Source organism: Apiospora phragmitis, assembly GCF_038363925.1.
Source record: "Apiospora phragmitis strain CBS 135458 chromosome Unknown utg000005l:1.0-4161743.0:1.0-4166827.0, whole genome shotgun sequence".
In the NCBI taxonomy this organism is placed as follows: domain Eukaryota; kingdom Fungi; phylum Ascomycota; class Sordariomycetes; order Amphisphaeriales; family Apiosporaceae; genus Apiospora; species Apiospora phragmitis.
This window is the reverse complement of record NW_027117403.1, coordinates 1151729-1173758: the sequence shown is the minus strand read 5'-3', so window position 1 is coordinate 1173758 and position 22030 is coordinate 1151729. Positions and strand designations below refer to the sequence as shown.

The 22030-nt window shown below is 45.2% G+C and overlaps 6 protein-coding genes across 6 annotated transcripts; 2 read left to right on the top strand and 4 right to left on the bottom strand.

Moving 5' to 3' along the window:
* Nucleotides 1-403: 403 nt before the first annotated feature.
* PG994_004383 (MFS general substrate transporter) lies at nt 404-2288 on the bottom strand (the record flags this gene model as incomplete). Its single annotated transcript, XM_066855792.1, is given in 4 exon segments — nt 404-1114; nt 1311-1699; nt 1781-2142; nt 2158-2288. The coding sequence occupies 4 exon segments, from the start codon at nt 2286-2288 to the stop codon at nt 404-406; spliced, it is 1593 nt and encodes a 530-aa protein (XP_066717959.1).
* A 663-nt stretch (nt 2289-2951) lies between these two features.
* Nucleotides 2952-4294, bottom strand: PG994_004382 (Methyltransferase type 11; the record flags this gene model as incomplete). Its single annotated transcript, XM_066855791.1, has 2 exons — nt 2952-3959; nt 4277-4294. The coding sequence occupies 2 exons, from the start codon at nt 4292-4294 to the stop codon at nt 2952-2954; spliced, it is 1026 nt and encodes a 341-aa protein (XP_066717958.1).
* Nucleotides 4295-5180: 886 nt separating this feature from the next.
* Nucleotides 5181-7907, bottom strand: PG994_004381 (chitin synthase I; the record flags this gene model as incomplete). The annotated part of the gene is made up of 2 exons (XM_066855790.1): nt 5181-5889; nt 5956-7907. 2 exons carry the CDS (start codon nt 7905-7907, stop codon nt 5181-5183), a joined length of 2661 nt encoding a protein of 886 aa, XP_066717957.1.
* A 531-nt stretch (nt 7908-8438) lies between these two features.
* PG994_004380 (uncharacterized protein) lies at nt 8439-8900 on the top strand (the record flags this gene model as incomplete). Its single annotated transcript, XM_066855789.1, has 1 exon — nt 8439-8900. One exon carries the CDS (start codon nt 8439-8441, stop codon nt 8898-8900), a length of 462 nt encoding a protein of 153 aa, XP_066717956.1.
* A 2760-nt stretch (nt 8901-11660) lies between these two features.
* On the top strand, nt 11661-14128 carry PG994_004379 (uncharacterized protein; the record flags this gene model as incomplete). Its single annotated transcript, XM_066855788.1, has 8 exons — nt 11661-11802; nt 11916-12269; nt 12675-12711; nt 12793-12883; nt 12941-13041; nt 13105-13191; nt 13307-13377; nt 13449-14128. The coding sequence occupies 8 exons, from the start codon at nt 11661-11663 to the stop codon at nt 14126-14128; spliced, it is 1563 nt and encodes a 520-aa protein (XP_066717955.1).
* A 244-nt stretch (nt 14129-14372) lies between these two features.
* On the bottom strand, nt 14373-15120 carry PG994_004378 (uncharacterized protein; the record flags this gene model as incomplete). The annotated part of the gene is made up of 3 exons (XM_066855787.1): nt 14373-14861; nt 14924-15014; nt 15104-15120. The coding sequence occupies 3 exons, from the start codon at nt 15118-15120 to the stop codon at nt 14373-14375; spliced, it is 597 nt and encodes a 198-aa protein (XP_066717954.1).
* Nucleotides 15121-22030: the final 6910 nt, after the last annotated feature.

Below are 22030 nucleotides of genomic sequence, written 5' to 3'. Positions count from 1 at the left end.
CCCCGCGGAGTTTCTCCACAGCCGCTGCAGCGTGGTGGTGATACAGATAGGTCGGGGAGGTCCGGGGCACTTGCACTCAGGTGAGTTCGCCTCTCCCCCCTTGACTAATACCGCCGACAGTACTTATATGGGTCCCGGATACGAATCGGCATAGCCGATGCTGTCGGCAAAAGCACGATAGAAGTTGCGATAGGTGACAATACCATGATGGACTTCTCTTGCACAACGCCCGATGCCAAGGCGTCACTCAGGCTATTGCCGCCCAAGGTCGCGTCCATACCGGTGCCCTTGTGAAGTGGTAAACTAATTATGAATTCGAGCCTAAAGTACGACGCAAGCAGCAATGGGGTGAATCTAAGGGTCTCCCCAAATCTACTAAACTCTTGTCTACTTGACCACCTAGTTATAATAACCATTTTGCCATGTGCTTATGCGCCCCGACGGATTCACTTTGTGGATTAGAAAGCCCTTTATACATCCATGATATCTTGCAACCCTTTTGATTTTTGAGCGATGGCAGGGCTCCGCCCCGTTCGGTCCTCGTGTTCGCCTCTTCTTCCTCCTCCGACTTGTTCTTGTCAGCGCGCATCCTGGCGTCCCTTCCCTGGAGAAACTGCATCAAGCACGCCGTTAAGACGAGCACCACGCCCATGACAGCAGACGCGACTAATGCGGCATGGACCCGCGGCGCGTCGGCCGTCCACCAGAGCCGGTTGGTCCACCAGATGTTGTTGGCGTACGAAAACACGTTGGAGAAGGCCGTCAGGAACCCGCGCATCTCGTGGTCGTCGGGCATGAGGTCCGGGAACCACGAGTAGTAGATGCCCGGCACGCCTGACGACGTGTAGGCCAGGTACATGGCGAAGTACTTCAGACCCTTGCTGTGGACGTCCCAGACGGCGAGAATGATGCACGCGACGACGGAGCCCGCCTGTAGGGCGACGAGGGCCTTGAGGCCCCGGCCCCGGAGGAGCGGCGAGTCTGATAGCATGCCTACGGCGATCTGCGTCACGAAGCCGACGGCGGCTTGACCTGTCGGGAGCATGTTGATGCGGTAGATGCTCTCGCCCTCGGACTTCAGCCAGAGGGCCATGAAGGGCTGGCCGTTGGGGTGCTAGAAGAGAAAAAATGTCAGCCAGAAAAACTGTATCCTGAATGGATCAGAGAATGCGGTCAGCGCGCGGGAGATATCTCACGCTAGTTTGCACAAAGAAGTAACCCAAAGAGAGCACCCTGCATTTCGTGTTAGCGATGTCCATCTATGGCACAGATATAGTTCGCTCAACATACCAAAATTGCCAAGAAAGCACAATCCTAAACAGCTTCCCGCGGTCCCACGCCGCCGCGCCCAGCGGCCTGTACCCGTCCGCGACCAGGCCCCGGCTGGCGTACGCGGCCTCGTCCGCGGTCAGGTAGAAGGCGCGCGTGGTCTCGGGAAAATGCGGGTTGAAGAAGTAGCCGAGGACGCCGACGGGCAGACTGATGGCGCCGCAGACGAGGAAGAGCCACTGCCAGCCCGGGCGGCCGAGGCCCCGGTACACGCCGGCCTGCAGGTAGCCCGAGAACATGGCCGACAGGGACGCGGTGGAGTAGAATAGCGTCACCCGCTTAGCCCGCTCGTCCTTTTTGTACCAGCTCGCGATCAGGTAGGTGATGCAGGGGAAGAAGGCGCCCTCGCAGAGGCCGACGAGGAAACGCACTGATGCCGCCACCATGAGGGGCCGAGATCAGTCTCACATGTTCTTGTTGTGTATTAGAGCAGAGCAAGGGTAAGGCTTACTGGCGTAGAGCTGAGGGACGGTCTTGATGGCCGCGGAGGTGAAGGTAAAGACAGCCCAGAAAACCACGAGGGTGGGGATGACGTACGAGGGCCTCAGCTTGGAGACGAGTATCACGGTTGGGAGTTGCGATATGACGTAGCCCGCCGTGAAGACGTCGGAGGCGTAGGTGAGCTCGCTGCCGTTCATGTGCAGAGCCTCTTTCATGCCCGATACGTACGCGTTGTTGATCTTGGCTTGGTCTAGGTTCTTGCAGAAGTAGCCGAGGCATGTATAGCTCAGGAGGTAGGCATCCAGCTTCAGCAAGAACTTCTTCTCGTGCTCGGGCTTGTCCGGATCGTCCCAGATATGCCGCCGAACGGTCCTCCAGGAGCCTCACTTCGGGGACGGCGAATCTCCCGAGCGGACTGATGAGCCATATTCTGTTGGTTTGTCGGCGGTTAGCTCCTGGTCACAGCCATTCGAGCCGTCAGGGCGTATGTCATGCTTCCCGAGTTCGTGACTATCCATTGTCTTGGGCTACCGGTGAAAAAGGACATGAATATGTCGAGTCAGACTGAATCCCAATCCAAACAAATATAGCTGTGACATGATCTTGATATGACGTGACTTGGTAATCTCGCAAATCGGTGGTGCAATAATACAGGCCTATTGCCCATCGAACCTCGTGGCAGGATTGGCCAATGAAACCCCCAACCCTTGGCCCCACGGTTGTGGGTTCCCGGCCTGGGACACATCGCAAAGCATATGAGCAAGCCATATCGGTTGGCATCAAATACCTTCTAGACGGCTCTGTAGCCTGGAGCCGCAGATCCTTTCGAATGGCATACTTAATAGTCTAGCTAATATCGTGCCGGGGGGGATGTAGTGCCTCCGTTAACCAATGGCCGCTGTAGACCTAATAATTCACGTATACTTTCGCCAACACGGCCAAGTGATAGAAACAGCCCTTAGCATGTTCCCCCGTGATCCTTCTCGCATTCCGCCATTATCGTTCCAAAAGCAAATCAAACAAGTTGGAAATCAAAGCCTACCTAAATCCCAGTAAGTGATACAACAAAAATAGGAGAGTAAACAAGAAGAAAAGAGGTGAGTGGGTTGGTGTTGAACCGAAACACGACCAGAGCTGACTGCATAGCCAAACAGTTGGTCACCGGACCGGCTCACCCTAATCTATCTCTTCCAGACCTTGAACCCCATAAAGTACGGAAATACACTCTCCGTAACCCCATAATTCCGCTCCCGCCGCATCTCGTCCACAGCCCCACCCTCGCCGCCGTCGTCGCTATCCTTGACTCCCCACTCCCACGTCCCCACGACGTCGAGCCCGGCCTTGATCAGGCTGTTAATGTACGTCGACACGGTCCGGTGCTGCTTGCGCACGTCGGCCCCCAGCCACGTCTTGACCCGCGCCCCCTCGGCCAGGTAGTCCCGCAGCGGCCACGCCGGCTTGCCGCCCGCAAACCCCTCGTCGAGCTGGATGAGTTTGGGCGTCTTGGTCTGCGGCGCCGTCGCCATCGGGTGCTCGATCGAGAAGAAGAGGAACGCGCCCGCGGTGAGGCAGGCGCTGATCTCGTCGAGCAGGGCGCCCAGGTCGGCGATGTAGTGCAGCGACAGGGAGCAGAACGCGACTTGGTACTTCTGCAGTTTCTTTCCCTCCTTTCCTCCGTCTTCCGCCGCTGACGACGTCAACAAGGCGGCCGCCTTCAGCGCCCCCTTTTGGTTCATATCGGCGCGGACATAGTCCACATCGGCGCCCTCGACAGCCGCGTCCGCGCCCTCGCTGCCGCGCGACTCCTGCAAGTACGCGCGGTGCATCTCGGTAAGCTCGCGCGCGCGCCCGAGCTGCGCGGCCGAGGCATCGACGCCGCGGCAGACGGCGGCGCCCCGGGCGCTGGCCCAGCGGCAGAACCAGCCGTCGCCGCAGCCGAGGTCGAGGACGCGCTTGCCCTGCAGGCTGGGCAGTAGCTCGTGCAGCGTCGCCATGTCCGGGACCCCCGCCTGCTGGGTCTCGGGGCGGTTCTCGCGGAGCTCGGCGTACTTGGCGTAGAAGGCCGGGTCGCTGTCGTAGATGTTCTGCGACAGCGTGGTGAGGGGGCGGAAGAAGCGGCCATGGTCGTCATGGTGGTTGATGGCGGTCGGGAGGTGTGTATGGATGGAAGAGTATATGTGTGGTGCTGGCTTGGTGGTAGGTTGAGAGAGACGAAATGTTTGGGCAAGTGAGTTAAGTAAGTATGAGGAGTGTAAATGTACGTCGGTGAGAAAGGATCTCGTCACTACTTATGTGAACCGATCTCGGGCAACCAAGGTATCCGAATTATATCAATTGCACGAGGAAGACCGACACCACATTAATCCCTCTGTGTCCGCGAAGATGGAAAATCGGTCGATATCCTAAGTTTTCCGAAAGGAATGAGAGAGTCGACTGACCGTCTGCGTCAGGAGATGCGCGCATTCTCCCGAAAACCCATTACCCCCATATGAAAACCTCCGCGTACTCCGAATGAATGAAACATGGCGGGGGATTTTGGGGGCCGAAGCAGCGACGAAGAGACGGTTTCTCATTTGTTGGCATGCATGCATGCGCGAGGCCAGAGCAGAGACGGTTGCAAGTTGCTGCTGTGCTCCCTCCAAGATGGGCTGTTCGAGACGCACCTCGCCCTCAAAGTAAGCAGTAAACGGCGAGCCCGGGAGGCGCCGAAATGCTACTATGCTGCAGCTGAGGCATCTGAGTTTGCCTAATCTAGGAGGCCGCAGATTGACCCCTCACTCTCGAAAGCATGGAAGCAGGTTGGGGAAAATAAGCAACCTGGGGAATTCAACAAAGGGTAAAGTCGGATGCTTGACAGCCAACTGTCGAGAGACAAGAAAGGTAGCAAAATTGATTCAATCGACCAAGCGTGTCACAACGCTTATTCTACAGCATCTCTAATATCTGAAATCGTTTTTTCATGAATAAGTAATAACATAAATGAATACCGGGTATATGAATAATAAGGAGAGACCATCATCTCCAACCCCATCTGCAACAACAAAAACGCGCGCTGTAGGCTTTTGGCGACCTGGCCCTGGCACATGCCGCCTTCGGATGGGCAGCATCAAGCTTCTACGAGCACACAGCGCTCGCCCATCGCTTTCTCTCACAACGTACATAGAGGTCCATCCTCAAAACGTCGGTCCCTCTTTTATCGAAGACACGCAGGATACCCAGGACACCGGAACAACCCATGAATGATGACATCAGAACTGTAATGACGGCCACGGAGACGATCGTTATCCGGGATGCAAAAAGAAAAGAAATACACAGTAATACAATGAAGACGGGTGCTATGCCATCCAGATGCACACTGCCCGGCCAAGGAGATTCTTGCACAAGAGCAGAAAAGTCCAAAACGAGTCTGTCTACACGCCTCTGAACATGCGCACCACCAAGAACCACAGGGCGCCAACGAACTTGAAAGCACTCAGGAAAGCCACGCTCCACAAGATGATGGTCATGTACAATGTGGCACGCTGATCCTCGTTGGCAGCTGCGGCTTCGGGAGTCAGTCTCTCGAGACCAGCCGTACTCAACACCAGCGCACACAGCCCAAAGTTCGTTATCATCCAGACCAGCACGACTAGCGTTCGAATCCAGCGGTAGTAGTCCATTTGTTTCTCGGCCCTGTCGGCATCCGTAGGTGGCTTCTTGACAGCAACAAACTTCTTGTTGAAGACAGCCAACTCACGCTCGTACGACGCGTTCAGGTCACCCTCGTCTGGCAGGTCGGTCTTACCCTTACCATCCTTGGTGTCGACTGTTGGCAGCTTTTCAGCACCGTCGTCACCCTTCGTACCCCAGGAGATATCGTGGGTATTGCAGAAAGCGTATACGTTCATGACGTTGACGTAGGCAGGCGACAAGAGGATATACTGAAGCATCGATGTGATCATATGCCAAGGGTCGAACATGAGGAGCGAGGCGACAAGCCACAATCCGTAAGTTGCCATGGTGGAGATGATCAGAGACGCAAATACCTTGTTCTTGATCAGATCGCTGGGGTCGAAGCCGTCTTTGATCTGCACTCGGATGGCCTGAACGGCAATGAAAACAGCGGCGAACATAAGGTATCTAAGCAGATTGATGTCAGTACGAGTCCGCCAAACTAGGGCGGGATGGGAGTGACGGAAAACTTACGCCATAATGATGGCCCAGAAGATGACCATGGCGCCATAGAGCTTGCCAGAACCAGAGGGGCGGTTACCAAGTGAAAGGACGAAACAGGATATCAGTGAGACACCATAAAACCACGTAAATACAACACCGAGGATTGTGCCTGTCGTGGACAGCAAGTCCTTGTCGCCCAAACTCGTAGTCAGAATCTTGAAGACGAGGAAGAAGTTGCCAATGGCAAACCAGGCGAAGATCATATTGATGGTCTGGAAGATAAACTCCAAGAAGAACATGAGCTTGCGGAAGATGGAGTGATCGGAGCGGAAGAACTGGTAGAAGTGGGCAATGGCGTAGATGGCGGCGAAGAAGGAACCGTTGAGCCAGCGACGGCGCTGGAGAATGAGTTCCGTGACAGTGTCTGGCACATCGGTCTCTCCCGTCGCTGACTTGACGTACTGAAGGATCCAGTGGCAGTTTCGCTTCGTAACAAGCTCGAAACATAGAATACGATCCTCGGCAAGGTACATGTTGGATTCGAAAACACCCGCATCAGAACCTTCGAGCGTCTCACCCTTGAAGTATTTCTCCAAAGGACCCTGGCCGTTTTTGTCATTCTGCAAAGCCACATATCGGTATGCCGAGAAGGCACCAGGTAGCACAGAAATGAAACCAAAGGCCGACTCTAGAGGCTTGTCGAGGATGTTACTCATCTTGTATTCGAAATTTTGCGTCGCAACCAAGGGGTTCAGGAGATGTCTGCCGCCAGTACCCAACATGGCTTTGATCTCACCACAAGCGCCAGCGCACATTGGTTCAAGATCGAAGGCCTTCCACAGGTGGTAAATAGAAGTGCCTCCAGGCTTGGTACCCGCGTCGATCAGGACGCAAATGTTCGGGTCCAGAACACGACCAAAGGCCTGGAAGAACCATCGATGGGAGTTGATCTTCTTCTGGTTTTTCTCCTTCAAGCAGAACAAAAGTTGAACCGGTTGCTTTTTAGGGATGAGTTGCACGACATCGTTCTTGATGGTCATGCCAACCTGCGTGGTGTACTCGTAGATATGCGATGTGACATCCTTCCCGTTGACCTGCTGTTTGGCGATACCATCCTGGTAGACACCCATACCGGCGAGAAGCGCTCGGGTTCGGGGGTTGATCTTACCACGTCCATCGCTGACAACGCAAACCACAATCTTCTTCCAGGCATCCGGACCCCACGTCTTGCTTTCCTTGCGACTGCACATATACTCGATATTCTTCAGAACACCAATCATAGTGCGGGCAAACAGGATATCGTCCTCGTTGTACATGGTAATAACAATAAACAACTCGGTGTGACGCGGCTTGCTGAACAGCTTTTGGCGCAGGGTAAAGTTCTCGTTGTAGAAATCATTGGGGTCGCAAGTGGCCGCCGTGTAGCGCATATGGGTGAACTCATCACGCTCACCGTGAGGTAGCTGGTTCAGCAGCCTCGGAGGGATGGGACAGTCCAGAACCAAGTTTCCGCGGTACAGCAAGACCTGCTTGACCGTCTTCCAGCGCTTCAGGTTGCCACCACCTCCTTGCTGGGGTTCGTCCTTGTAGGGCTCCGGGATTCCACCATGAGCGTACGAATCATTCTGTTGCAACATAGGTCGCTGGTCATTGAGCTCGTATCCCTGGTGTTCATCGTAAGGTGTCACGCCCGGCGAAGGCTCGTAGGGTTGGTTGTAGTATCCGTCATGATGTGCCTGTGGGTTCACCGAGTATTCGGATCCGCCATAACCTGGGCCATGGTTGTACGGGCTCTGCGAAAGGTTGTCCACCGAATGCGCCGAGTTGAGGGGTAAACGGTCGCTGGGCGTGTATCTACCTGGACCACCAGCTGGGGGGAGATCGAGAGCCCCGTGTGAAGGCGGCGGAGGTTGGCCGTAAGGCACATCGTCGAGTTGATAGCCATGTTGGAGCGGATGCCCTGGTGAGGGCGTCCGATGCATTCTGTTATCCATAGTAGGATCGTAGTATCCGTCGTCGGCTAGCAAAGGAGAGGATTAGAAAATGTCTGGAACCGGCAGAGCTATGGTGTTATGTTCAGATGCTTCGCGGCCTCGGATAACGTTTTGGTTGCCTGCACCAGTTGACACGCGCAACTTTCTTTGATTGTCCGGTCAAAGTTGGGGTGGCGTGGGAAGATCACAAGGCACAGCCCCTGAGAGAAAGTATAGACAATGAATGGGGTACGAGGAAGGGAAGGTAGTGAGTTTGCTACTCAGAGAATCCGAAGGCAAAAGAAGGTAACGAAAGAACAGCTCGAGGGGGGTGCAAGTAACAGTCCAAGCCCAATCAAAACGGTGGCGGTAATGAATGATGGCTCAGGCTCCCTGATCTCGGCGCATTCCAGGTGGCAATGGGGATGGTGAGGCAGTGATAAGGAGGGCTAGATACCTCAGGAAGGCACAGGCATAGGAGAAGGGGGTCGAGAGGGCATTGACGATGAAACAGCCGACTTACCTAGGCGATTATACGACATGGTTGTGAATTATATCCCTGCCACCCCTATTGTTTGGGAAAAGGTCGGAGTAGTGGAGGTGGAATGGATCGCCGGCAATGTAGCAACGTCCAGTAAGACAGCCGGAAACGGGCGACCGGTCGAGCGTGCAGCGGGTGAACGAGTCGCCAAAAGATCAAAGGTTCACGCTGGAAATACCACTGTGTGTTGGAGAGAGAGACTGGAATGCGCCAATGTAGAGGAGAGTTTGGTTGGTGATCGCAAGTGGCTGTGGTTCATGCGCAGCTTTGGCTGGATTCAGGTTGGAATGGAAATCGACTTCTTGTTTCGCGTCTCTTTCAACCCTGGACCCTGGAGAATCCAATCCAGTCCAATGCGATTCAGCAATATCCCGACACCGACAAAGTTGGCTGCGGGAAATGATGCGCCGAACTCTGAACGTACGCGCCGTCGTCGTCGTTGTCGTCGGGTGTTTTGGTAACTAATGGCTAACTTTGTGCTTTGCCAAGACGCAATGCAAACACAGTGCACAAGGGAAATGGTTCGCGTGTCTTTGCGTGGTCTCGTATCTCTTTCAGGAGAGGGGCAGATGACCAAACAAGTCAAGTGCAGAATAAAGGAACAAGTTCAAGTTCGAATAGTCGAAACGAATGGGGGAGGGCTCGTGAAGAAAGGCCGGCAAAGTCGCTGAAGCGGGTGTTGACTTGATTGAAGGTGTGTGTTGCTGTGGCAGAATAATTCGGGCGGCGGGTTTCACAGTGATGAAAGGAGACATGGGGGTCCCCCTCCTCCAATACCTACCAACACCAACGTAGTACCAAAGTACTGCGATTGACCCTTGATTTACTGCCTTAGCGTGTAGCCCGTTTCAAGATTTCGAAGCAGGCGCAGCACAAGCCATGTGCCCACCAGAGCCCCCCGTGCCCCTCTGAAAGCAGCAGTGCCCTGAGCTTGTCAAGACGCCAAGACACAACCCAAGAAACTTTGTATCTCAGTTACTTGACCACTGTTGGCTTGCCTGGTGTAATTTCTAAGTGTCTGAAAAAGCTACGATAGAGTAAGCTCAAAATGTCATGCCACGTAGTAGAAGATGCAGAACTGCCCATATTCCTCGAGTCGAGGATATGTATGTAAAGAGCCGTTTGGGCAGCGCGTATTTTGTTTTGGAGGAGCGCAAGCCGGCGACAAAGCTACTCTTGATTGGGTAAGTATGATTCGGAGCCTTTGCTTAGGGTGTCACTCAATCTCCAGAAAAACTGGGTGCCCAGTAAGTCAGTCTCCATCGACAAAATTGCCGATAACCCGTCGCGAATGACGTCGATCTTCGACCAAGAATTCTGCATCAGAAACTGCCATTAGCCAGACGGTAGGTGTCACTCGACGATCACGTTCGTTCGTCGCCAGTGCATTGATGATTCGCCATAGTGGGATTGACAAAGGCTCCGTCTACAACTCGACGAGAGTTTGCATAATAACGAATGAAAGGAACATTTGCTTTTGCTTTCCAGCTGCGGCTGTCCCTTCCCGCCACGCAGCCGCCCAAACTCTCAGCGCCCCCTTTACTGGTCCCATTCTTGTACCACCCACGTTATTTCGCCGACACGCTGTCTGTAATATCGTGTCTCCGCAACACATGGTATTACTGCTACGACATGACAACGGCTCGTCCATACTACAACGTCCATGTCGGATCATAATCTTTCTAGCTTTCTGTCACCGCTTAGAGTTCAACGGTCGGGTATATGTTGTTATTGAGATTATCGTGTCGGGTGGAAACCGGCAGAGCAAATGAGAAGGGCGATAACAACACCCTTTGCCATCCAACAAGCCGATCACGTGTGAGCATACTTCGGAGAGAGCAGCCGGGATACCTACACTTCCTTACTGTACACTCCCAAGCAGGCAGGCACCTTGGCACTTGGTAGTAGCGTCGTCGTAACATCCTCCATGCAGTATTTGTGTCAAAGTCCGCAGTGCTGTCAGCAGCGTTACGGAGTACGAAGATGTCCTGTTTTTGCGGGTTGCCTACAGTCAGCCCGCACAAGGCGATCTGGGGGTCACCCCTGATTGACAGGTGCTAAATTTACAGAAATAGCAACCTCCAAAAGCTTGTGGCTGCCTCCCGTGCGTAACACACTTGCCACAGCACGAACGCTCACAGCTCAGCCACACTCCACGAATCATGAGCTCCACGTGAGGGGCTTGGCTGCAGAAACAACATCTTGAACGACGACGACGCCGAGGCAGTCGCCGTCGCCCGCTTTCCCAGTTAGTCCCAAAGCTGGAGGCTGCCTCCTAGCAATACCCTCTGCGGGTTTGAGATACTGCGGTTGTTGCTATATCACTGCCGCCAGTTGTCCCCTTCAACGACCAGTTTTCAATTATCGCATGGGCAATTTTAAACCTCGGTTCAATACCATGCCAATCTTTCAGGGGAATACCAAGCATATTTGCTCCAAAACAGTAGGTTGAAAAAGGCAGGCACCAACTCTGATCCGACCTAGATGAACCAGACCAATCATTTAGACTGCGAAGCATTCCGATGGTTGCTTCCAAGAAGCTGGCCTGCACTAGCAGCAGTCTCAGCCTCACAGGGGTGTTGAAGCCTCTGGCGTAGTTGCCCAGCAGGCTCCCGATCTCGGGAAAGTGACTATTCCCGGCCATCACCCTGAGTACGTCGTCTCATTTCCAGCTCGTAGTCCCTCTTGCGGTAACTGCAGCCATGAGAAAAGCGGATGGGGAGTTATCTATTAGGAACCAACAAGTCGAGGAACGACGTGACAAAAAGCAGGACTCCCGCAGCGGGATGACACGGCCTTTAGGATGACGTCTAAGCACCACCGTTAAAGTTGAGGCCGTCCTCAAAACGGACAATTCTCATGCAGTACCATGACACGGCAGCCACTTTCTATCAGCACGTCTTCGTGTTCCATAACTTCATAGCTGGGGTAGTTGATCCCAACCTCCTGGGCGGGCTCGAGCATCGGAGGATGGCTATTGATGTTCATCGGATATTCACCCCCCATAGAAATAAGGGCATAGTCTATGACAAGTAGGGAGGTTCAGATCTGGTAAAAAGCATGCCATGCCGCAACAACATTCCTTCTCTAGATACTTCCTAAAATACTCAAAACTTCCACGGTTAGAACGATTTCTCTCTCTCTCGTCGTCTCGGTACCATTGATAACGGAGCACCTGTCCTGCCCACAGCAAGGCTCCGCCATTCCGACCGCCCCCGATCATGGCCCCTTCCGATCTGCCGCCTTCCCTCACCAGCCGCCACCTCGCCTATGAGATCTACTTCGAGCCGGAGCCGCGATACGCGAAAGTGAGCGGCATCGTCGTCTCGGTGCTCGCCAGCAGCGCCTGTGCCTCTTTCTTCTGTACGCCTCCCTCCCCCCTCTCTCTCTCTGAAACCTCCTCCATTCCCTCCTGTACTATTACCCAACGCACTCACCCATATCGAAAGAAGAAGAAAAAATTTATGACAAAACAGTGTTCCGCGTGGCCCAGGTGAAGATCTGGCGGAGTCTGGCGTGGACTCACTGGCGTAAGTCTACATGGCCACCAAACACACCCTGGAGGATGGAGAAAACCTGGGCAGAAAATAAACGAATGCTAAAGGGTGTCTTTGACGTCTCTCCAGTACTCTTGGCCATCTACTTTGACTCCTACCTGTTCGTCATGGCGTCCACAATTTTACACTACAACTTCTCCGTCAACGACTACCATTCGCTATGCGAAGCCGCGACACTGTTATGTCTCTTGGCATACCTCTCCAGCAAGGTGCGTAAATTGACTTATGGGTTCTTTGAGGAACAACATACTGACTTTTCTTTTGTCACAGGCTGTAAGCATATCTATCTCTTCGTCCCTTGAACCACCGCGTCCCTTTTTGATACCATACAAAGGAGGGAAAGGGGGTCGTCGTGCGCAAGAGGTCGTCGCTTACTGACATAGTTGGGCGTTCGATTGGTCAGCTAGTCTATATGTTTCTCTGCGACCGCGCCGTAAGTCATCTCTACCTGTTCCAGATCACGCACAACCCATGGTATTGGTTGTGAATAAGTATCTTTGCTGTGTATTCCACTGATCTGATGGCACTACAATTGTACACTGTTTGGGGCAGTGGTACCAGCCGCATTAAATCGAAGCCATATCTCATACGGTAAGTGCATTCGGAGTTGGGGGTGTTGAGTTTTGAGTTGATAGGTACAGGGAACTAATGTCCGACACTGACCTCCAAGTTCTTTAGTCGCAGTATTCGGTTGCTGGATAATACTCATCATATTGTAGGTGTTTCCCACGGACCCTCCACTAAACCCCAAGCCGCAGGCTGGGCGAGCTTAGCATTAACTCGATATCTTCTGCAGTCGGTTCAGCCGTATGGAGAACGGTCTCTGTATCATCGGTATCCAACGGAGCGCCATGATCGGCCCAGTCGCCGTCGATGTGGTTTGCAACGTAGGTGTGGGACATTCGGCTTCACGATATAAACCTACCACTGACTACTTCTATTAGGCCTACCTGACCGCAGTATTCACGTTCCCCATATACCGTGGGTTTGATCTTCTGACTAGGCTGGCTGCAGTATACGCCTACCTCTGGGCCTACCTGCTGACGTAAGTGCTGGCAGGATATACGGCCAAGGGCTCGAACAAAATCCTACCTACTGCGGCCTCTAGCGGTACGAGGGAGAGAAATGAGAAGCTGCTCCGAGTTGCCAAGAAGTCTTTCGTCGGATGCTGTTTGGCCCTCAGCAGCAGCATCGCGTAAATACTGGTGCCCCTTTTCTGTCTCTGTCCCTGCCCTTGTCAACCCTCTCACCTGTCTTTTCACGACTCACTGACAGGGATGATCAATGACGGATATATCCTAACCTCATAGAAACCTTCTGGCACTGATGTTGCTCGACGGCGAACCAACCTGGCTGTGTCTACTTTGCTGTAAGATCGACGGTAAGCCATCGACGTCGTTGCTTCATATCCATCAACCGACCCATGTGATCTAATGTGATCTACCTACCCAGTGCTCTTCAACGCCGTCGTCCTCTTCTGGGTCACGCGCACCGACTCCCGCGACATCAACACGACCTCGTCCCGCTCGAAATCCGACTCGGCCCGCAGCCGCGTCGCGCGTCTGTCTTTTTACACGGGCTGGCTCCGCGCCAACATGGGCCAGGGCCCGCACCCGGGGCGGCCCTTCATCATCCCGCAGGAGGAGGTGCCACCGTCTCCCCTCATGGGCGGGGGTGCCGATGGCGCCGTCGGCCGCGTCAATGGTGGTGACAATATGAAAAACTCTGAAAGTGGTGGTGGCAGTACCCCATTCAAGAAGAACAATAAGGGTGATAATAAACGGGCCAGTATTAACACTACGCCAACAACAACAGCAGTAGCAGCAGCAGCAGCAGAATCATCCCAGAGCACCAAAGCCCCGACGAAATTAATCCTAAAACCGTCAAGCACGGGAAACAACATCGACACCGCCGTCACAGCCCAGTTTGCCTGCGAAAGCAGTATTGGCGAGATATGGACAGGCCCGGGAGGACATGCAACAGAATCAGCGGAACTTGGCGACTCAGAGACGAACTCCGAAGAGAAAAATGAAGAACAACAACAACAAAAAACGTCTCCCGCCGCCCGAAAAGAATGTGTCGAGGAAAAGGCGGCGCAGACGACGACGCCCACCAGCGACATGGGGAGGTAGTAGCTAACAAAGTTGTCTCTTTCTTGACAAGCAAGACTGTCGGACGGTAGTGGTATTTGGCGGACCCCGTCCCTCTCAAATCTATCAGTACAAAACAGTAATCAGAGCAGACCGTGCAACTATCCCCGCCTCGTCACCTCGTGACCCCCATACCACATGTCGCGCTTCCGGAAGATCAGCACGCTGCCCGCTCTAGGATCGACATCGAACGACGTGAATGGCAGGGTTTCTCGCCCTTTTGGGGTTACTTGAAATCAACCAGGAAACGTGTGGCGTCGCTCTCAAACCTGCCGCCTTGGTCGTTATCGCTATGACTGTTACCGCCGCCATTGCGATATAAATATGTAGGGTCAAGAAGCTGAGCAGGTCCGGGTGCAAGTCCGCGATACGCCATGTACCCCCTTTTTTCTTTTGGCGGGCGCGGGGTAGGGGCCCCGCGATCATCAGGATCGCCTGGCCTGATCATGGTCATCGGTTCCTGGTCTATGCACCGAACTATGCATGCCTGCATGCGAATGGAGCCGGGGAAACCAGCGTCGCGTCGGGTGGCAGGTGGCGGATGATGGCCCCATGCAGCGAGGTGTGGGCTGTCATGGTCTCTGCGAGTTAATAGGAGGATGATGGCGGCGGCGGCGACGACGACGACGACGAGGACACGATGTTTTCCCTTGTCGCCGCCATCGTTATTGCCTTTAGGCAGCTGGGCTGGATGGGGGAGGGTGTTTCCGCATTCCTCGGTGGTCAAGGCATTAATTATCAAATGATAATGCCTACCTAGCCCTCGATGGGTCTCACGGTAGCCGACGTTGGAGCGGGATCGCCGAGGATGTTACCTTCGAGGTGCAGCATGTGATTGCCGTGGGAGCAGCAATCGTTCGATAGAAGCCTTGGGAGTGCGGTCAATCAATTACCTTGATTAAAAAGGGGATTCATGGAGTACTTGTTAATATTGGCCACACTCCCTCGCTTACTCACTTTAATGTAGCAGGCATGTTCCTCGAAAGAGCGATTTTACAACTTTTTATTAAGTATAATATTTATAACGTAGTTTATTATTAAGCAGGCTATATTATTAAGCGGGCTACTTTTTCTATATTTTATTACTTTTATATAAGTTAATTTAATTATAGTTAACTATAATAAATGTTACTTAAGTAGTTAAGTTTATATTAATAATATAAAAGAGTATTTAAACGTGTAATAAAAAAATGCCTTATTAATATAATAAATAATAATAAAAATATTTAAGTAAAAGTAGTTATATAATAAAGTTATTAAACCTTTTTATTTTATTAATAAATTAAATTAATATTTAAAATAATTATTAAAATAAAAAGCGTTTATATAAAAAATATAAAGAACGTTTATTATTATATATCTCGTCTCTTTTTTTATTAATTTAAAGATTACGCGAATTATTATAAGATCTCGTCGAGTCGAATTTTTAAATCTCGTTAAAATCTCGAGATTTATTACGTAACTTCTTCTCGTTTTAACTAATACTTATATATATATATATATTAATATTATTTAATTCGTTTTAATATGAAGTTATTATTACGTAATATTAATATTAAGCGTTAATTATTATTATAAAATTATTATTATAAATAAAGCTATACTATAATAGGGCTAGAAAATCGCGGCCTAAGGCACGGATAGTTAATTATATAATATAGAGGGGTATAATATTAATTTCGCGATACGTTTCGATATACGACAGATTAATCAAAAATATGTACTCTTTAATATATACTTAAACGTTCGTTTCGTTACTCTTACGATATTTTCCCCCTTAAAAAGAAGGCCGCGTATAAATAGCTTAATAAGGGGCTAACTTTACGAGTGCCGACCGTAGTTTATACTAGTACGGATTATATATTTTTATAGCTACCTCGTATAAGCTTGTTTTTATCGTTAAACCCTCTTTTATATAAAAGAAGATATTTAAATAAGAAAAAAATGAGTAAAAGAGAGAGAAGAAATACTAGAAAATTAAGTTAATAAGATATAAGAAAACCTTAATAATTTAATTAAAATATCGTATTATGTAGCGAAATCGAGAATAAAAGAAGCTACGATTTAAACAGTAAAATAAAATACGTTAATATATTAAAAGATATAAATATACCTAATATGCGTAAAAATCGTAATACTTAATAGTTTAATATTCTAAATATTACGGTATAAAAACGAGACTCTTTACTTAAGAGTTTAATAAAGTTCGTTTATTAAAGCTTAACTATCATTTTAATAGCCGACGCTTAGACATTAATTATTAAGTAGCTCGAATAGAATAAGGTAAATTAAATTATAATCGAAACTCTATATTTACTAAGAACGATAGTTAAGTTAAAAATGAAATCTCTTAATTTATAAAACGAAATTAGATCCGTAAAGTTATATAACCTTATAAGGATAAAAACGTTAAAGTAAGTTATTAAAAAAATAACGCAATAATAACTTTTTTATTAATAAAATAAAATTTAGTAAAAAATAGCTAAAAAATCGATATTTTAACTATTATCGAGGCCTTCGTAAATATCGATCAGTAGTTTACGAGCTAGGATTCACTTAAGCTTATTCCCCTTTTTTATTATTAGCTGCCCACTCGATATCATTATTATCGAGCTAGATTAACGCTAATCTAGTTGTTATTAAAACTTTTAACGACGCGGAAATAGCTGATTAATAAAAGGATAAGCTAAGTAACTTACCCGCGAACTTAAGTAATAACTGTTTTAAAAGGATAGCTTAATTATTTAAATTTATAAATAATCGAATAAAGCTGCTAATACTTAATTTAAACTATGTCGTTTCGTTACGATTTAATGGTATTAATATTATTAAGTTTTTTAAAAAGTAGAATAATTATATTAAAAAATATAATATAAACGACGAGAGTCGAAAATAAGAGCTCCTTTTTTATACCACCTATAAAGATATAAAGGAATTTATAAAGACCGTTATTAAAGATACTATTACCTAGTATAAAATTATTACTTAAATTAAAGAGTAACGTAGCTCACAAGCGAGCTACGTATATAAGCGAGCTGTGCATTTTTAATTAATTTTTTATAATTAATTTTATATTAACTTTTCTTTTTTAATAAGTATAGAATTAAAAAATAAAGGAAAAGGGTTTAATTTAATACTTTAAACGCTTTAAGTAACCCGAAATTAAGTGTACGAAAAGCTACAGCGATATATCATGTTTTAGACTCGACGTTACATATCCAACGACGCGGAATTCGACCACGATCCGAAATCTCTATAAACTTTTAAAAGCTTTCTAATTTTAAAGAGGAATTAATTATTCGATATATTATTAATTTAAATACGCGATCGTTTTTTCACCGGTTTAATAATATAAAAGATATAGCGAATTAATTACTTAATTTATACGACGCGAGACGCGTCGATATTAATTAAGCCTCTAACTTCGTACGATAATAACTAAACCTCGGGACGCGTTTTAACTAAAGAATCGATTATTAAAAAATCCTTTATAAAGATTTTAACTCGTATCGCGTATAGTTTATTTTTATACTAAATATAATTAATAAATATAAAATATAAAAAGAGGATATATATAATTTTAATAAAACCGGGTTTTTTATAAATTAAATCTCGTTCGAAATAATTATAACCACTTTTAATTAAAGCGGAAAGCTTAAAACAATATAGTAAAAGAACCGGGAATAAGTTATAATTATCTAAGAGGTCGGATTAAACGGTTACGCCATCCCCTCGTATATTATTTTTATTAAAAAAACGTACCTTTTTTTCTTAATATAAAAATAGCTTATTATTAAAAGATTAAGCAATCGTAATTATTAAAAATATTTAAACTATAAATAAAAAAGGCGAAAACTAAATTCAATATTTTAATTACTATATTAAGTTTTATACGAAAGGTCGTTATCGCCTTTTAATTTTAAACGGCTATAAGAGCTATTACTTAATAGCTTTCGAGCTTTATTATTAAAAGAACTCGATTTTTATACTTTATATACCTTTTAATATCGGCTATTTTTATATATTAAAAAGGGCGTACAAAAAAGAAATTATAGGTTTTATACGGGCGTATATTACTTATATCTCTAAGGAGGACTTCTTACTAGCGTTTTTAAAAGCGTTCCAAGCGACTTTTATTATTTCGAATATATAAAGAGGCTTTTAAAAGATAGGATTCGTTCCGTATAATCCGGAATATATTATTTTATAATTAAATATAAAGCTACGTATTTTAATACTTTTTAAAACGTTTTCCGGCCTATTTATTCCTTAAAAATTAAAAACTTTAAATAACCCGATTAAAGCCTAGTTTTAAATCGAATACGTTCGAAACCATATCGTATAATATTAAAATAACTTTCCGATATTTATTTTAATTAGTTTTAATTAAATTATAAAGGTTATAACGTAAATTATATATCGAGTTACTTTTTTAAAAAGTAAAAACGCGATACTTTAAAAAGTAAATAAAATATTTAGCCGGCGCCGTCGTACGAAAAACAAACGGCTATAAAATAGAGGATTATTTTATATATAAACTAAAAAAGACTTATGGTTTTAAAGAGATATTAATAGATAGTTATAAAACGAATCGCGTTAAAGGAGTGGTTATACGAGGACGTTTAAAATAAGCTTATAGCGCTATAAAATTTATAGAAAGCCCGGGTATAATACGCGTACTTATTAAAATAATATAAAAACCTTTAAAAATAATAATAATTAATATATTTAATTAATTATAAGTATTATAATTAAATTAATTTATAAAGCTTAATAATAAAAAATGCGCAGCTCGTTTATATACGTAGCTCGCTTATAAGGTATATTAACCTTAATAACTTTATTATATAAATACTTTTACTCGACTTTTTATTATTAAGTTATAACCCGGCTATTATATATTATATCGGTAAAAACGTTACTTTTATTACACGTTTAAATACTTTTTCGTATTATTAATATAAACCCCGGTACGTTTTATTAAGTTTTTTTAAAACTTAAATAGCGTTCGTTATATTTTAATTACTTTTATTCTTATAAGTTATTATTTAAACCTTCGAGGAATAGTTTTATATGAATTATTTTTATACCTAGCCCTAGTAATATTATTCGATAAAGAAAGATTCTTATCGCCACTTTTAATACCTCTTAGCGAGACCCCGCTATAAATATCGATAGCGATAATAATAACGATAACCTTAAACCGTAGGCGTTAATTAAACGAATTAAGGAATTCGAGTAAAAGAATATTAATTATTAATATTATTACGTTAAGCTTAAAAAAAACGTAACGAGCTCTTCGCTAAGGGTACCCGAGATAAATACCTCGTAATATTAATAAGCTGCGCGAACAAGTACGCTTTTTTTATATAGCTATTAATATTATTTAAACCTTTATTACACTTAAAAAGGGTATAAAGATTAATATATTAATATTATTTAACGAAACGAGCGGGAACTTCCGAAGCTTTTTTATTTAAGTTAAAGCTTATTAACGGTTTTATATAAAAACGTTTTAAAACGTTACTTAATGAGTTATCTACGTTAATTTGTTTTTAAAAAATAAAACCTATGTTTAATTCGAACCTTATTTAAACGAAGTCGTAAAAAACTATTAATGAGTTAAATTATACCGTATAAAGGTATAACGAATTTTCGAAAATTACGACGGCTTTAAATAAGCCCTTAAATTATTTTTCTAAAACCCCGATAAAAAGCGATAAGTAGAAAAGGAACTCGAAACCTTTAAATAAAAAGAATTAACCGCCTTTTATACCGCCGAGTTTAGACGTATTATAACCCGATTAAACTAGACCGAAGCTATGAAAATAATAATATATTATTAAAGATTAAAAAAAGACTAAAAAACGAACTTAGCCGGCTCGATACCCTTAATAATTTCCTTTCGTATATAAAGCTTACTATTAAAATCGATACTCGTATATATAAATAACGCCGTAAAAAGTAAGGCGGATAATAACGTACGTCACTTTATAATTAACCCCCCCTTATAATTAACCCCCTTAAAAGATTAATGGTATAAATCGACCACTAACTTTAAATAGTAACTATTCCTTTAATTTTAAACTATAATGTAATCGCTTTTAATAATAGATATAATAGATCTTTTAGAATTCGATTCCTTAGTTTTAAACTAATCTAGTCCCTCCTTTATACGTTGTATGCTTTTAATCGATATAAATTTCGAATTCGAACTAATCTATACCCTTCGCTTCTTTCGTGGCCTTATAAGCTCTAATTCTCTTTTAAGGACTATAATTACAATTCCGTATTAATTAATAGATAATCCTTCTCTTAATATTCTTTTTAGATTTTTTTTAAATAGCTGGCGTTATATAGTATAGTCGCTTTAACTTAATTAATAAAAGTATTAAATCTAGCGCTTTAAATTAATACCATTTTTTAATATTAACTATAATACACTATTAGCTAAAGGAGTTTAAATAAGTATAAAGGCCTTATCTTAACTAGCTAAGGCCTGTGTTGTCTCTTCCGGTCGCTTTCGGTTAACTTTAAAACCACTACCACGCTAACCACCCTTGATATTCTAAGCTAATAAAGCCTTTTTATAAGCTCTAGTATAGCATATAAAGAAGTTCTGTTTACCGATAAGGGCTAAATTCGTTAATAAAAATAAGAAACCGATCTCCTTTCGGTAATAGGCCTTTATAAAAGTAAATACTTTAATATTAAAGGGTTAAAAAACGTGTAATAAATAAGGGGTAAAAATAATAAGTAAATATTATTTTAATAATAAAGGGATATAAAATCGTCGGTTATATAACTATTATACTTATTTAAAATAAGTAAACCAGCATCTTTTAAGTCGTCCGGGGCGGTTTTCGATATAAAGACATCTTTAAGCTATTTAACGACGATTTCGTTATTCATCTAGCCTTTATTACTCATATCGAACTTTTATCCTTTAAATTTATCGAGTTCTTAAGGGAACTATTACTCTTAGACCGATTTACCCTTATAAATTACTAAAGGAGGGATAGCCCTGCCGAGTGCCGATACACATTCTAATATAGTCGTCTAGCACTTTAAACTAGGCTGTTTTTATTAAATAAAACGTAATTTCGAACTGCCTACTATAAAGCCATTACCTCTTTAGCTTTCTAAGATACCGTGCTGGTTTATATTATGCTTATTTTTAAGTTTAATAGCGTAAATTTAAAATATATATAATTTAATTAAAAACTAAAACTTAATTACTTTAATTAATGCTTTATTAATGCGCTAAGAGTCATACGACGTTACCTCTTCGCCTATAAGGCTAGGTAACGTTAAAGGAATAAATCTATCTAGTTTTTACCTAATAGTATAGGGTTATTATTATTACGATCGGCGGGTTAGTCCCCTGCGAGGTAGTACTTAAGGCGTAGAATTAGACAGAAATAACCCGAAGAGTTATTTCCGAAGCTTTTAATTTATAGCGTAGTAATTAATTTATATATATTATAACATAATAACTCTTCGCCCTTATTAAATAAGAAACGTGGGTTCGATTTTTATATTTATTAAATAAGAGCTCTCTTTAACTACCTAAGCAAGATCGCTAGTAAGCAGGTAAAGCCTTATACGAACTAGTTACCCGTATAAAAGCCTTAGAGTTTCTCTATATCGAGCTTAAGTAAATTATATAGTACTAAGGGTTTATCGCCCTAGGTATAAGGGTATACCTTTAGAAAGAGGGTATAGTATTACGATCGGCGGGTTAGTCCCCCGGGGTAGTACTTAAGGCGTAGAATTAGATAGAAATAACCCGAAGAGTCATTTCCGAAGCTTTTGCTTTATAGCGCAGTGGTTAGTCTATATACACTATAATAATTATAAAAGGCTAAAACGCGCTAAGCTAAT